Genomic DNA, 16065 nt, shown 5'->3' with positions numbered 1-16065 from the left:
ATTCGATCACACCACAAATTGGGTTTTTCGAATGCTTTTGATGTTTGAAATTGGCGGTGTTGACATCTGGGTAAACCAAAAGTGATGTCAGGTTATCACTTCAGGGTTATCCTAGCCGATCAAACCGGGTCCGGGCTTTTTTCGGCTCTCTGATCAGCCGGCGGAGGTGCCAGCTGGTCACCTGGGTCTCCCATTGGGATGGAAGCTCCCAAGAAAGCCGCAGAAGGCGGCGGGAAAGGGAGGACATCCCCTTCCTCTGCTTGTAAAAGCAATCCATCGGCTAGTTAGCTGCTAGGATTGCTTTTACAAGAGAGCCGATCGCTGCCTCTAAAAACGGTACCAGGATAATGTAGCGCTAAAAAATTTTAACTCAATATTGTCAAAACACAAAAATGAATGACATCAAACTTAGTAGGTGAAAAAACATGTATAAAGAAATCACGCCAAATATGTGTCCTTAAGAGCCCATTCACAAGGGCTAAAAAGGAAAAATATATGTGAAACAAGAAAGTCCAAAAGGGAACACATCATCCACAATTCACTTGCTCCACCAGTGTCCCTGCATTCACAATTCGTAGTGCTTTCACCACCAGGTGACACCAAGTATTAAAGCCTCTTACCGGATCCTGTGGACCATCGTATACTATGGTAAAATGCGCACGTGACATCTTCTTATAAAGGGAAACTGCAAAAAACGCCAAACGTGATCCAGTCAGGGTTGGTTCGTCAGCAGCATGAAAAATAAAATGCATATACGCCCATAGTGTAAGCCATAAAAAAAAAAAAAATATTTTTTTTTTTTTTTAAATAAAACACCACAAGTTAACCTTGCAAAGGGAATCACGCTGACTCTTCGTCATCACGCACACTTTGACCGGCGAGAGAGTTTGGTGCAGCCACACAGCCTGTAGCTTTTAGGGAGAGCAATTGTATCTGTTTTTATTGCATTATGTCGGTTTTTTAAACCTATTGCCCAAAGATTTGCTTAGTGTGATTCCCTTTGCAAGTTTTACTTGTTATTTTTTTAATAAATGCTCTTTATGGGTTACACGACAGGTGTATACGCTTTTTATTTTTGATGCTGCTGACGAACCAACCCTGACTGGATCACGTTTGGCGCTTTGGAGTTTCCTGTCATAACGAGATGTAACGCGTACATTTGACCATACTATATGATGATCCCCAGGATTCGGTAAGAGGCTTTAATGCTTGGTGTCACCTGGTGGTGGAAGCACTACAAATTGCGATTGCAGGGACACTGGTGGAGCAAGTGAATCGTGGATGATTTGTTTGCTTTGGACTTTATTTCACATACATTTTTCTTTTAGCCCTTGTGAATGGGCTCTTATGGACACTTATTTACATATTTGGTGCAATTTCTTTATACACATTTTTTAACCTAATAAGTTTGATGTCATTTTATAGGTTTTATTTTTGTGTTTTCACAATACTGAGTTACATTTTTTTAGCGGTGCTTTGTATATTTATCACAATTCTTGCATCTAGTGTCACTGATTGCTTAAGTGGCTGCTCATTTGTAATTTATGTGTTTTAGTGCAGATAGCTTATATGATTTTTGGTACCTGCAGCTGCAGGCATCACCCTGGTATAATCACTTGAAGTCCAGCGATGTACAGGTACAACGCTGGTCCACAAGTAGCTATAGATATGTAATATATATTGGGGAGCACATCTAAAAATGCCTATCAAGGAGAATAGGGCATACTTATTATTTGCAACAGAACTCTTCGCTGTGTCAAGGACTAGGTAAAAAACATGGATGAGTGAATTTAAAAGAGATAGCTGGACAGGTTTGCTTAGATGAGATCATTAAAAGTATTTTTAAAAAACTGTAATTTCACTAGAAGCACTTCTCTATGTACTCCTTACCGGTAAAGTGTCAGACTTTTAAACCCAACACCATCCAAAATGGTTTTGAATTAAAGCGGAAGTAAATCCATCCATAAAACGGTTTCATAGAAATGTCAGAAATGTAACACTCCCATTGGTTGTGCTCTTAACCAAACTGTCAAACCATCCAATGGCTGATGTCATAACTGATAACTTCTGTAAGTGATTTTATGGTGTCTTAATTAAGGAAAATTTCCCCTTCCTGTTTTGTTCATTGCAGGCTAGAGACACAAAGTAAAAGGGAACTTTCCCCATCAGGGAAAGTAACAACATTTTTATCATCATGGTGAAAGGTTAGAATTTCAGTCAGATTTTTATTGCTGCCAGTATCTTCCTGCCCAGACAACAGACACCAAGTGGAAATTCTACCCCATCCAAACTCCCAAAAAAAGTTTTGATGAACGTTTTGGTTAAAGAAGAGTTTAACCACGACCCATTTGGCAGTTTTTGCTCTCGCCAGCTTCCAAACGCAAGGGCATCTCCTTTTTCTATAACCAACTGCATTCTAAAAACTTTCCTTTACTAAATCTAGCCCCCTTACTTAAATGGTCTTCTGATTTATAATCTTCCATCACAGACCAGCAATGGCAGAAAACCATCAAGGTTAACTTAACTACTTCCAAATGTTCAACTGCAAAAACTTCATCTCCGGTGGTACTATACACCTTATGCTCTAGCCAAATTTAAGTACAACAGTTCTGGCCTATGTTGGAGAGGGTATGGGCAGATAGGCCCTCTGCTGCACATGTTATGGTATTGTCCGCACATACAGAGCTATTGAAATGCCATACAGTATATCATTCAATAGCAAGTATAATGGGTATCATCTCTATAGTATAGCTTGTTTAAAGTTGGCTAAGTATTGACATTGACAAGTTTCCCCCGACCTAAGGCCTATAACCATGCATGTGCTGTTCACAGCACACCTGGTTCTACTAAGTAGAAATCAAATAACATTCCCAATGCAGGAGGACTTCCGGCCGGATGTGATCGAGGCAGCAGCGTGTCTTCACAGCTCCGCTCCTCCGGACCATCATCCACCTCATTTGGAGCCGCCATCCGCCTACAAATATCACCACCTGCAAGGGGAAGGTGAGCTGCAGCCGGGGATGCCATCTTCTGCCGCCCGAAAAGGGGCTAAAGCATGCAGGGACCAGCGGCATTCCCACGCGGCGGGAGACACAGCGCTTGACCCCGCCCCCGCCATCTTGTCTTCCCCGCCGCCTTCACAGCGCGCCAAGCATACAGGAGGGAGGATGGCGCAGCTGAAGGAGCTGAGCCAGTGCTGGATCTGGTCCCAGCAGTGGACACAGACGCCATTACCAGGCCAATATTGGAAGCAATCAGTGCAAGTAAAGCAGAGCTTATGGGTCGCATAGATCATCTCTCCTCTGAATGCAATCTGATTAGACATGATCTGGACAAGACAAGGGGCCGCCTGACTACTGTAGAAACGAGGGTGTCAGATGTAGAGAACAAATCCCATAGCTATGGTGCCCAGTTGGCGGAGCTCAGAGATCAGGTCAGAGCGTTACAGCATAAGTCTATTGATGCGGAGGACAGACAATAAGTAATAATATTCGGGTGGTGGGGCTACCGGAGGGGACTGAAGGTGACAAGCCAGCACAATTCTTTAAACAACTGTTGTCTATTGCTGAAGTGCCTCCCACGTATGTGGTGGAACGAGCACACAGAGTCCCGACGGGTAACAGGCCCCCAGGAGCTTTCCCCCGGCCATTCCTGGTCCGTTTTTTGAACTTCCGTGACTGGGACCTGATCCTGACACGGGCCAGAAAAGTCCTGGAGCTACGTCACGGCAATGAAAAGATTATGCTCTTTCCTGATGTCTCTGCTGCCACGCAACAGAAGAGGAGATCTTTTACTGATGTGTGACGTCGACTGAGAGACAAGGAGATCAAATACAGCATGCTGTATCCAAGTAAACTCCGTATTCAACTCAGGGGTGCTGTAAAGTTCTTCGAACATCCTGAGGAGGCCAGTCACTGGATGGGCAAGGAATTGTGAGTGGTTTTCCCTTCTGGATGGCGTCGGAAAGAGTTTTTTTTTGTTATGCCCTGGTTGATCTCTCCGGCCGAGTGCACGATGGCATTTATTTGTGCCAAAGGCTGCTGCAGATCTATTCTACCTTGCTTTTACCCATTTTTCCTTCCCTGCAACGAGCCCCGAGCCACTTTGTATAAACACCACGTTGTTCCTGGAATAGAGAAATAGGGGTTCTTTTTGGGTCGATGATCCAGAGGTCTGGGCCAGTGGATACTACACTTACTGCCGCATACGTTTTCAGATATTGTGGGTGGCCCTTTCCTGACTGAGCTAGCTATCCTGTCCTGGTGAGGATTCATGGGATAAGGGTCAACCTGGTCTCGTGGTACAGGACTGGGGGGGGGGTGGATGCCCATATGTTATGCACCTGGCTGCAGGCTCTCTCTGCGTGGGTGACACGCGCCTACGCGTGCATTGCAGTGGCCAATCGTGCCTTGATATATGGTTCCAATATGATACAGAGAAACAACGTGGAGTGGAAGAGGCCTGAATTAAGTACTGCAGGACTACCGATCACTGCGGCGTGGCAGTGCCACAGCCACAACTGTTCTTTTGGTTGTGTTTTTGGGGTTAGGGACAAAGCTGAATACCGGACTAGTTGGGGTTGTTTCAGGTATAAAGGCAGGGGTGGGTTTTAAGGGAGTCACAGCTCGACTTGGGGATTTACTTACAAAATGTGGTCACAATGTACTTATACATTGTCTGGATTGAATTAATCCTAAACTTACCGAGGGTACTCTGGTCTATTTATACAAACCCCAAAAATAATGGCGGATGATGTGAGAATTGTTTCATGGAATGTTCGGGGGTTGAGTCACCAGGTGAAGAGGGCCGCTATGTTTAAATTTATTAAACTGTCCAAGCCACATATCATCCTCCTGCAGGAGACCCATCTTGATGGCAGCAGGGTCCTAGCTCTGTGTAGACCGTGGATACAGAGAGCTTTACACTCAACGTATTCCACGTTCGCCAGAGGAGTCTCGATCTTGATTAATAGAAGTATCTCCTGCAAAATCCATCAGGTTATCTCTGATCCGGGAGGCAGATTTGTGGCTGTGGTTATAGATGTTTCTTACAAACAAATGGTACTGGTTAATGTATATGTCCCGCCTCTTTTCCATGTCAATGTGTTGTATGATCGGTTGTCCAAGATTGCACCATATGCTCACCTCCCGGTGCTTTGGTTGGGGGGACTTCAATGCCGTCCTTGATGCGGCTTTGGATACCACCAACCCGAACAGGGGGGAATCGGCCGATTTGTTTGGCTGGTGCTCGGTGGCGGACCTTGTGGAGCTGTGGAGATGGAAACACCCAATGGAGAAAGGGTACTCACATGTGTCGTCAACTCACAAGTCGTGCCGAGAATTGATTTGGCGTTTGGGAATAGGCTGATGCTGCAATATGTGACTGGGGTGACCTACCTAGCGGGGGGATTGACGGATCATAACCCACTTGCGGTTACCCTGGCGCTTCCATCGGGGGGGGGGGGAGGAGAGGGGGATGGAGACTTTCCCCAGGTTGGATACAAAATTACTTGGTCCACGAACAGGTGTCTGAAGAGATGCAAACGTACTGGTCTACTAATGTAGAAACGGCTGACCCACGGGTGGTATGGGACGCGTTCAAAGTGGTGACACGAGGGCATTTAATTTCGGCCATTAAAATGGCTAGGCTGACTGATGGGAAGGAGGTGGAAGGCTTACTGCAACATGAAAGTCAGGCAGCCAGGGCACATGCGGACTCCCCAGCGTATGAGGCCCTGCTGGAGGCGAGGCGCACGTTATCGTTGCATTTTACTAGTCAATCCTGCGTAAGAAACAGCTAAAAAGGCCCAGACGGTCTTTGCAGAGGGTGACAAAAATGGGAACCTTTTGGCAATGCTGGTGGCAGATCATGGCTCCCTCACCTGTGTTCCGGTTCTTGGGGAGCAGGGTGGAGGACTGATTAGTGATCCGGGGGCTATCATGCATGAGTTTGTTAGATTTTAATCCGCATTATACTCCCCTATCCCTCCCTACGACCTGTTAGAATTGGATTCCCTCATGTTAAATCTGTAATTCTATTTTTCTTTGCATCTTCCTCTGTAAACCTTGCAAAAATCAAGAATATTTGAAATAAAGATACGTTTAACCACTTGCCGACCGCCTCACGCCGATGTACGTCATCAGAATGGCACGGGCAGGCATAAGCACATATATGTACGTCCTTTGCCTCCCGCGGGTCGGGGGCCCGATCGGGCCCCCGCCCGGTGCCTGCGGCGGTCGGTTTTCGTTCGGGAGCGATCCCGGACGAGGGGACGGCCATTCATTCATGGCCACCCCCTCGCGATCGCTCCCGACGAATGGAAATCCCCGGTGACATCACTTCCTCTCCTGTAATGTAAACACAGGAGAGGAAGTGATGTATTCTCTCCTCCGTGTCGGTATTTTTCGTTCCGACACGGAGGAGAGCGGATCAGTGAGTTGCACCAACACATCCCACACACAGTAGAACATGCCAGGCACACTCACACCCCCCCTTTACCCCCCGATCACCCCCCCAATTACCCCTGCCCCCCAGTCACAGTGACACCAATGTCATTTTTTTTTTTTTTTTTTTTTTTTTTGCATTGGTGTCATTTGTGACTGTAATAACTGTTAGGGCAGTTAGGGTTAGCCCCCTTTAGTTCTAATGTACCCCCCTAACCCCCCCAATAAAGGTTTAACCCCGTGATCACCCCCCGTCGCCAGTGTCACTAAGGCTGGGTTCACATTGCAGCGGTTTATGAGAACGAATGTGATTCGCACCGCACTGCAGTGCAAATCACATCCGATCTCTGTGCGATTCGAGTTCAGCCATTCGCCGCACCCGCCGCACCCGCCACACCCGCCGCACCCGCCGCAAATTCGCACGGGACCCTTTTTTTGGCCCGCAGCAGAATCGGATCGCATGGGTGTTCACACCATGCGATCCGAGTTTGCAGATCGCACTGCGATATGCGAACTGATCTGGGGGTGTCAGTAACATTTCACTGACACTCCCAGCAGTTCGCATAGGGCAGTGTGAACTGCCGCCGGGAGGCATGCGATGCGGGAACCCGCCGCGGATTCGTGGCGTTCCCGCATCGCTCCAGTGTGAACCCAGCCTAATAAGCGATCGTTTTTCTGATCGCTGTATTAGTGTCACAGGTGACGCTAGTTAGGCAGGTAGGTATTTAGGTTCGCCGCAGCTTTTTATAGCGCCAGGGACCCCCATATACTACCGCATAAAGCCCCCTGATTGCCCCCTAGTTAACCCTTTCACCAGTGATCACCATATAACTGTTACAGGTGACGCTGGTTGGTTAGTTATTTTTTTATAGTTTCAGGGCACCCGCCATTTATTACCTAGTCTCACTAGTGTACCCCTAAATTTAGGGGTGTCTACTTTCTAAAATGGGGTCATTTGGGGGGGGGGGGTTTGTGCCATCTTGGCATTTTATGGCCTTCAAAACTGTAACGCCCTTAGAAAGCCTGAAGGCGGTGCTTGGTTTTTGGGGCCCCGTACGCGGCTAGGCTCCCAAAAAGTCCCACATATGTGGTATCCCCGTACTCAGGAGAAGCAGCAGAATTTATTTTGGGGTGTCATTTCACATATGCCCATGGCATGCGTGAGCAATATATCATTTAGTGACAACTTTGTGAAAAAAAAAAAAAGTTTGTAATTTTCCCGCAACTTGTGGCAAAATATAAAATATTCCATGGACTCAACATGCCTCTCAGCAAATAGCTTGGGGTGTCTACTTTCTAAAATGGGGTCATTTGTGGGGGTTTTGTGCCATCTTGGCATTTTATGGCCTTCAAAACTGTAATAGGTAGTGAGGCGTGAAATCAAAAATTGACGCCCTTAGAAAGCCTGAAGGCGGTGCTTGGTTTTCGGGGCCCTGTACGCGGCTAGGCTCCCAAAAAGTCCCACATATGTGGTATCCCCGTACTCAGGAGAAGCAGCAGAATTTATTTTGGGGTGTCATTTCACATACGCCCATAGCATGTGTGAGCAATATATCATTTAGTGACAACTTTGTGTAAAAAAAAAAAAAAAATTTTTTTTTTGTCATTATTCAATCGCTTGAGGCAAAAAAATAAAATATTCAATGGGCTCAACATGCCTCTTATCAATTTCCTTAGGGGGTCTACTTTCCAAAATGGGGTCATTTGGGGGGGTTTTGTACTGCCCTGTCATTTTAGCACCTCAAGAAATGAGATAGGCAGTCGTAAACTAAAAGCTGCGTAAATTCCAGAAAACGTACCTTAGTTTGTAGATGTGACAACTTTTGCGCAAACCAATAAATATACAATTATTGACTTTTTTTTTACCAAAGACATGTGGCTGAATACATTTTGTCCTAAATGTATGACTAAAATTGAGTTTATTGGATTTTTCTAATAACAAAAAGTAGAAAATATCATTTTTTTTCAAAATTTGCGGTCTTTTTACGTTTATATCGCAAAAAATAAAAATCGCAGAGGCAATCAAATACCATCAAAAGAAAGCTCTATTTGTGGGAAGAAAAGGACGCAAATTTTGTTTGGGTACAACATTGCATGACCGCGCAATTACCAGTTAAAGCAGCGCAGTGCCAAAGTGTAAAAAGACCTCTGGTCATTTACCAGCAAAATGGTCCGGTCTGAAAGTGGTTAATATAATCCTCTATTAGATTAACAATAGTGGAAACATTTACCTGGTTAGTTACCCGTGACCCAACTGTTCCATCTTCTTTCAGGTTGAGAGTTCCGACTACAACAGACATGTGTAGAACCTCAACATTGAGGTCCAAAATTTTTATCCCAATCAGGTTATCATTAGTTATATTCAATTTATTCTGTGAAAAAAAAAATGCAGTGAAATTACAAGATAGTTTGTATGGAAATTGTTTATCTAAAGAGGACATCAATATGCTGGTGCACTGCCTAGCCTAATTTATACACATCTTACTAGCGCTTCCTCGCAGCTCCTGTCTGTGCCACACTAAAATCCAAGGTGTAGTCTGGAGTTGGTGACTTGGGGGCAAGGGGTACAGTGGCATCACAGCCTCCATCATGCAACATTGCTTGGCCCTAATGATTGGCTGAAGACACGAGCACTGTCACAGGTGATGAGGTCACGTAACCTCCAATACCCAGAATCTTTCCCATATGCAATATTGTCACTGTGCAACAAAGGCAGAAGCAGCTGGTAAGGCAATTTTAAATAGGGAGGTCCTTTATAAAACACACTTTTCTTTTACATCACTTTCCTCTGAATGAACAAGATAAAAATGTCTACCAGGAATGATGGGTATGCTCTGTATGTACTTCATGTTGTATACTACTATTAAAGTAGTAGCAGCCAACTCAATGAAGTTGATATTCTAAAGACAAACACTGTGCAGTTTGCACTTGCAGAAGCTCTGCTGACTTCCATTGTCCAATTATGTTCAAGCAAAAGGGCTCTCTTTTTATTTTCCTTGCACGTGATTGGATACCCTTTGCAAAGTGAAGCTTTACCTCATTTATTAAGCACTAGAGCAACTGCAAAGTGCACAGTCCATTTGCCTTTGGTAGATCAACCTCAATATGTCCTTAAAGTGCATCACTATATAAAAACATTTTAAATTAGATAAAATATATACAAAATATAATTAACATCACCATCAGTGATCAAATAGTAAAAGAAAACAGCAAAATGAAATAAAGAATCAAAAAAATAACGGGTCCATAAAAAAAGTCTCCGTATGTACAAAAGGAGGCAACAGACTTCCACTCCTGGTGAGAAAAGTATCCAAACATAGTTAAGGGTCAATGATCCATAGATGAACCGCCACAAGTGAAGAAAGCACCCATGAAACCAATTCACCTCTGTGTACGAGGCTCTTACCAGAAAGATGCGACCAGATGTGCATATGGGGTACTGTAAGGTCCCCGCAATGGTCATATAAAAAGCAAGGGGACTTGCATGGTGTAATATTAGGTAAGAATGTCCGCTTTTATTACAAGTAAAGAATGTGCACCAAGATGTATAAAATGCCAGGCAAAGACCCTCCTTCCAGTCCGACTTCCGGCAGAGATGTGCATGACGACGTCGCATCCGTTAGCTCTACCCAACGTCTTTAGTCCCAGTAGACGTCATCAGGGTTTACATCATGCAAGTTCTCTTGCTTTTACATGACCATTGTGGGAAAGTTTGGATCTTTCCTTGCTTGGTAAAGAAAGTGTTACTGCTGCAAATGTTTTTTTTTTTTTTTGCACATGGTAGGCTCAAAATATTTTCTGCACCAGAAATATATAAAAACAGCACCTCAAAGTTGTATTGTCAGTCATAAAAACAATGAACCTGAAACCAGCAGGTATTTATATTACGATAAGTAGGCTGTGCTGATCAGTCATTCTTGCTAAGAGGCTTGTGAACAAATTGGAGTTCAAAACACAAGTGTTAAAAAAGGAGTTTTGCAACACTGGTGTTACATGTAATTAAAGAGGAGCTACAGGCTCCTTTTATGTTTCAATATTTTTATTGAAGGTTTTCAGTACAATACAAACAAAAGTCTCATTAATGCGGCAAAGTATTACATCTAGCACGATGCACAATTGAGCAAAACACCGGTCAGTTCCTAAGACATGTTGGCAGCGGCAACGCAGGTTCCATAACTAAAAACCCTGGATCACACAGAATCCCATCTGCCGATGCTGTTACCTCTTGAGTTTTATAGATGTCCAATCATGCAGCTAGCACCGCTAAATGAGAGATTTAAAGAAAACAAAGAACAGAAAAGAAGAGGGGAAAGACCCAATAGCAGAGGAAGAGAGAAGATTAGAGAATAGGAGAAGGTGGAGAAAAAGGAGAATTGGGGGAGAGCTGGGAGGGAGCCGTAGTCCTGGATCCTCGAATCCTTGCTACTATAATAGCGTTAAACAGAGCGTGTCCTGGGATCGTTAGTTAGATAGAATATGGGATCCATGGATTGTCTATGGAACATTTTCATCCTGTCTTGAGACAGCGCAGATAGCCGTTCGTTTAGCATTAACCATGACATTTTATGTTTGAGCTGGGCTATCGGTAGTGCGGCAGATCTCCAGTTACGAGCTATGGTGATCTTAGCTGAAATAAATAGAAAGGTAAGGAGCCTCTGCTGAGGTCTGGAAGCCCCTGCCGCTGTGCCCCCCAAGAGGGCCAGCTTAGGTGATTTTTTCAGGTTCAGTCCTGTGATTGTGTAGACAAAGTTATACACTCTAATCCAAAACCTTCTGACCTTCGGGCATGACCACCAAATATGGTAGGTGGTCCCCACCTGGCCGCATCCCCTACAGGCTCCTTTTAAATAATTAAGTCATAGTGGCTGACTTTTTATATAAAAAGGACAATTACCTGTCCAGGGATTCAGCGATGTCCTCACCCGAGCAAATTCAATTGGCTTCGGGTGCAGGCACCAGCATCTCAAGTAAGGGAAAAAGGCAGTGAAGATTTGCAGCTCCTTCTGCACATGTGCAAGTGACGCTGCACCTTGTGAATGGCCCCATAGTGTCCCAGAACACTGTGGGGGAAGGAGGGGCAGGGTGGGGCCAATGGTGGCCTAGGCAGAAGGGGTTGTTGTCTGAGGGTCAGTCGGAGCTGGATAGATGAGGAGAAACTTTTACCTCACTCCCCTAAATATTACTGTTGGTTGTTCACCCTTCTTTTTGGTTGCCTCCCCTGTTGATGTTTGGTGAGAGGTGGTGTACGTTATTTTTTCAGGGCATTTTGCGTGGGGGTCTGAGCAGTGATCAAGGTTTTGAAAGTGGGCATGATCAATTGTCTGAGGAGAATGATGGGTGGGGCCCATATTTTGTATAGGAACATTCCAGAATAAGTGACTTCAATAAGGCGATATTGGTATTGGGGCTGTATCAGGTGGTAATGCGGTAACTAATTGTCTCCGAGTCGGAGGAATTGCAGCCGGGGGCTGTGGTATGGACCTGGTGCTTGATACAACCTATTCAGTAGACCAGGCTTGTAACAAAATCTATAACAACAATATTGCGCAAATGGAAAGAAGAAAAGAAAAATATATAAGCGATCGGCTGCTGACACGCTAAAATTAGGGACCCTTTTAGCTGAGAGATATGTCAAAAGTGTAGTGTAAGCGCTCTGCTTATATGACTTAAGATGATCCAAAATGGTATGTGCTCATGTATACTAAAACATGAAAAAAAATAATAACCCCCAAAGAGATAGGGGTGATGCTACAAAGTAACAAAAGTTTATAAATACATAGAAAGTGACCTCTAAATATGTGTATAGAAAATAAATATCAAAATATGTGTATAAACAAACAATATTTGTATAGAAACTGTATAAATAATTATCCCAGTGATAAGACAACCAAAAACTGTAAATGAATGATCACAGTAATAAAGTTCATAGATGTGCATATAGTCCAGATAAACATGCAATTTATCAATCCGGATGTATTGTGATGACAACAAAAATTCCTGTGGTATTGTGATCGAAGAGAATAGTATTTCACCCTGTGACGATCCCACCACCTTATAGGGCACGAGCTTACCAGATCTAAATGACCCTAGTAGACATACGCCTCAGGGGTCAAACAAAGCTTGTGATCTCAGCCAGTGTAATGGATATACCGATCATGGCATTTGCGACTCCAACAAACGACTAGATGAAGTAAGAATTCCTCAAGTACAAGTCCGACAACAACTCAGGCATGGGGAATGAAAAAATAAAGCCAACATGGCATAATAACGTTTTTAAAAAACTCTTTAATAAAAATATGGCTAAAACTCACATTTCCAAGATGGGTAATACAGCATATCAGAGAGAAAAAGATGGCAGTAGCAGAGTCCTCTGCTACTGCCATCTTTTTCTCTCTGATATGCTGTATTACCCATCTTGGAAATGTGAGTTTTAGCCATATTTTTATTAAAGAGTTTTTTAAAAACGTTATTATGCCATGTTGGCTTTATTTTTTCATTCCCCATGCCTGAGTTGTTGTCGGACTTGTACTTGAGGAATTCTTACTTCATCTAGTCGTTTGTTGGAGTCGCAAATGCCATGATCGGTATATCCATTACACTGGCTGAGATCACAAGCTTTGTTTGACCCCTGAGGCGTATGTCTACTAGGGTCATTTAGATCTGGTAAGCTCGTGCCCTATAAGGTGGTGGGATCGTCACAGGGTGAAATACTATTCTCTTCGATCACAATACCACAGGAATTTTTGTTGTCATCACAATACATCCGGATTGATAAATTGCATGTTTATCTGGACTATATGCACATCTATGAACTTTATTACTGTGATCATTCATTTACAGTTTTTGGTTGTCTTATCACTGGGATAATTATTTATACAGTTTCTATACAAATATTGTTTGTTTATACACATATTTTGATACTTATTTTCTATACACATATTTAGAGGTCACTTTCTATGTATTTATAAACTTTTGTTACTTTGTAGCATCACCCCTATCTCTTTGGGGGTTATTATTTTTTTTCATGTTTTAGTATACATGAGCACATACCATTTTGGATCATCTTAAGTCATATAAGCAGAGCGCTTACACTACACTTTTGACAGTAGACCAGGCTTGCCTCCAAAATACCTGGACTTAAAAGAGAGTCAGTCTTCGTGGAATGTGATAAAAAAAATGCATTTGTTAATTGTGTTCCTTAATAAAAGGCTGTTATGGCCGTTTAAATCCATTCTAAAGTGGTTGTGTCTTATTTATGTAAGTGGGTAGTCAGGCATGGTCATGGCAGCCGGTAAGTCAGCAATACATCAGTAATGCTGTTCCAGTTTGGTGGCATTTTGTCCTTATCCCTAGGATCCTTCCAGCTGCTTGCCTGTGTTAACAAAGTACCCTAGACTGCACTGAGAGGAATTCCGATTATAAAGATAAGTACATATAATTGTTTTGTGTTCTAAACTTTTCTACTGAAGTAGAGATTTTAAAGAGGAGTTAAACCCTGATGGGTTTACTTCCTCTTTGTCATCCTGCAAAGGTAAAGCGTAATGGGCTACTATGCATCGAATAGTAGCCCATTATGTCTCATTTACCTGACACAGGAGCCAGCGATGTCACTGCTGTCTCCTGTAGCACGGAGCGTCCTTCTTACGGGTATCGCTGCTCCAGCCACTCGTCGGAGCAGCGATGACGTCACTCCCGTGTATGCGCACGGCAGCAGCCACTAACGGCATATCACTGTTAGCAGCGGCATGCTCAGTGCGCCTGCGCGTCGCTGTCTGCGGTGCGCAGTGCCTGTCTTTTTGTACATATCTCCTAAACCATGCAGGTTTAGGAGATATTTCTTGGACCTACAGGTAAGCCTTAAAGGGGTTGTAAAAGTTAAATGTTTTTTCACCTTAATGCATTCTATGCATTAAGGTGAAAAAACATCTCACATTACCGGTGCCCCCAGTCCCCCCGTTTTACTTACCTGACCCCTCGAAAATCCCGCGCTCGCCCCGCAGTCCTCTTCGCCGCTCAGCCTGGCCGCTGATTGGCTGGAGTGGATGGATTGAAAGCAGCGCAGCCATTGGCTCGCGCTGCTGTCAATCACATCCAATGACGCAGCGCGCCGGGGGGCGGGGCCATGTGATACAGCGAGCGGCTATAGCCGCCGGCTGTATCACGGGAGCGCGCCCACAGGTGCTTCTCACCATGCGAGGGAGCTCGCATGAACATGAGAAGTACCTGCGGGAGAAAGCAGAGACAGCCGCCGAGGGACCCCAGAAGAGCAGGTTTGGGGCCACTCTGTGCAAAATGAGCTGCACAGTGGAGGTAATAACATGTTTATTATTTAAAAAAATTATAAAAAAATGTTACTTTACAATCCCTTTAATCTAAGCTAACCTGTAGGTTGTAAGGGTCTACAACCACTTTAACTGTTGCTATAGAGTCTTATGCCCCCATTTACTCCTGGGCAGAGCAATTTTCAGGCATTTGAGCATTTTTAGAAGTGTATTAAAAGCCTTTTAGACATGTATTACAAGCATTTTAGAACTTCAAGGGTTTTTGTTTAGCCAATAGAAAGCACTAGAGGTAGATTAGGGGTAGAGAGCTGCTATTTGAGCAGAAAAAACGCATGGCAAAATGCTCGTAAAACACTCATGTCACACATTTTCAAGCATTTCCATTGAAGTCTATGGTGCCAAAAACACTTGTATTCTGCCAAAAAAGAGAAGCTTGTGTATTTTTTGGAGTGACAAACATTTTGCTACAGGAGACAAAACACCCAGATGTGAATCGGGTCACTGAAATTAATAGGATTTTGTTTGTTGAGCGTTTTAGAGCTTCAAGTTGAAAATCACTCAAGTGTGAACGGGGCCCAACAGGCTATGCTATGTAACTACTGAAGAGCCCATGTTTGTGCAGCTTTCATTATCTCTTGTGCGGTCTTAATCAGCGGTGTATACATGCTCTTTGCCATTTTGACCCCAATATGCATTATTGGCTCTACTTTACCGGTTTAGTAAACTGCAAGTTCCAGTTAATCTCTGTCTGATCATCTGATCAAGAAAGATTTGATTGAAAATGTTGGCCTTTTGCGTATACATGAGGGCTATCGCTTATGGATTATCAGGATCTGGTTTTGCATGCTGGCTTTTTGTTGTGCCTGGCAGTGGCTCCTCCCACTGAGTCTTTAGAAGCGCTGAAAAGATCCTTGTCTGATTTCTTTATCACTTTTCATTGATACTGTTTTCTGCTGAACTCATTGTTCCTCTACTGAACTTCCTATTTAAGCCTCTGCACTTCCTGTGTTGCAGATTGTGCTTATGTCAGTGTTCTGGTTGCTACCCTAACCCTGCATCCTCATCACCACTGCTCGTGTACCTATCCTTGGCTGCAGATTTACCGACCACCCTCAATGCTCTCCGCATTAAACCAGATACATGTGGCTATTGACTTTGGCTAGGTAACTGACTATGCTACTGCTTGCTCCTTTAATACCAAACCTTGCCTGTTAATAACCACAAACTTGCCTGCTGTTTCACCTACTATACTCCAAGCCTGACTCCAGACTGATCCCTTTTAAATATAGGAACCACATTGACCAAAGAACTAAAATTGTTTGATCAGTGGACACCTACAC

The 16065-nt window shown here is 43.9% G+C and overlaps 1 protein-coding gene across 2 annotated transcripts in view; it reads right to left on the bottom strand.

Moving 5' to 3' along the window:
• The window catches only part of TMEM106A (transmembrane protein 106A), an 87257-nt gene that overhangs the window by 15748 nt on the left and 55444 nt on the right, over nucleotides 1-16065 (bottom strand). For both annotated transcript variants that reach the window (XM_077459808.1, XM_077459809.1), the window contains exon 6: nucleotides 8675-8815. In XM_077459808.1, coding sequence (XP_077315934.1) covers nucleotides 8675-8815 — 141 coding nt within the window. The remainder of the gene's footprint in view (nucleotides 1-8674; nucleotides 8816-16065) is intronic.

The sequence above is a fragment of the Lithobates pipiens genome, unplaced genomic scaffold (genome assembly GCF_037356315.1).
Source record: "Lithobates pipiens isolate NorthernLeopardFrog02 unplaced genomic scaffold, aLitPip1_a1.2 Scaffold_28, whole genome shotgun sequence".
NCBI classification, from domain to species: domain Eukaryota; kingdom Metazoa; phylum Chordata; class Amphibia; order Anura; family Ranidae; genus Lithobates; species Lithobates pipiens.
The sequence above is the reverse complement of the archived record's forward strand: the minus strand, read 5'-3'. Positions and strand labels throughout refer to the sequence as shown.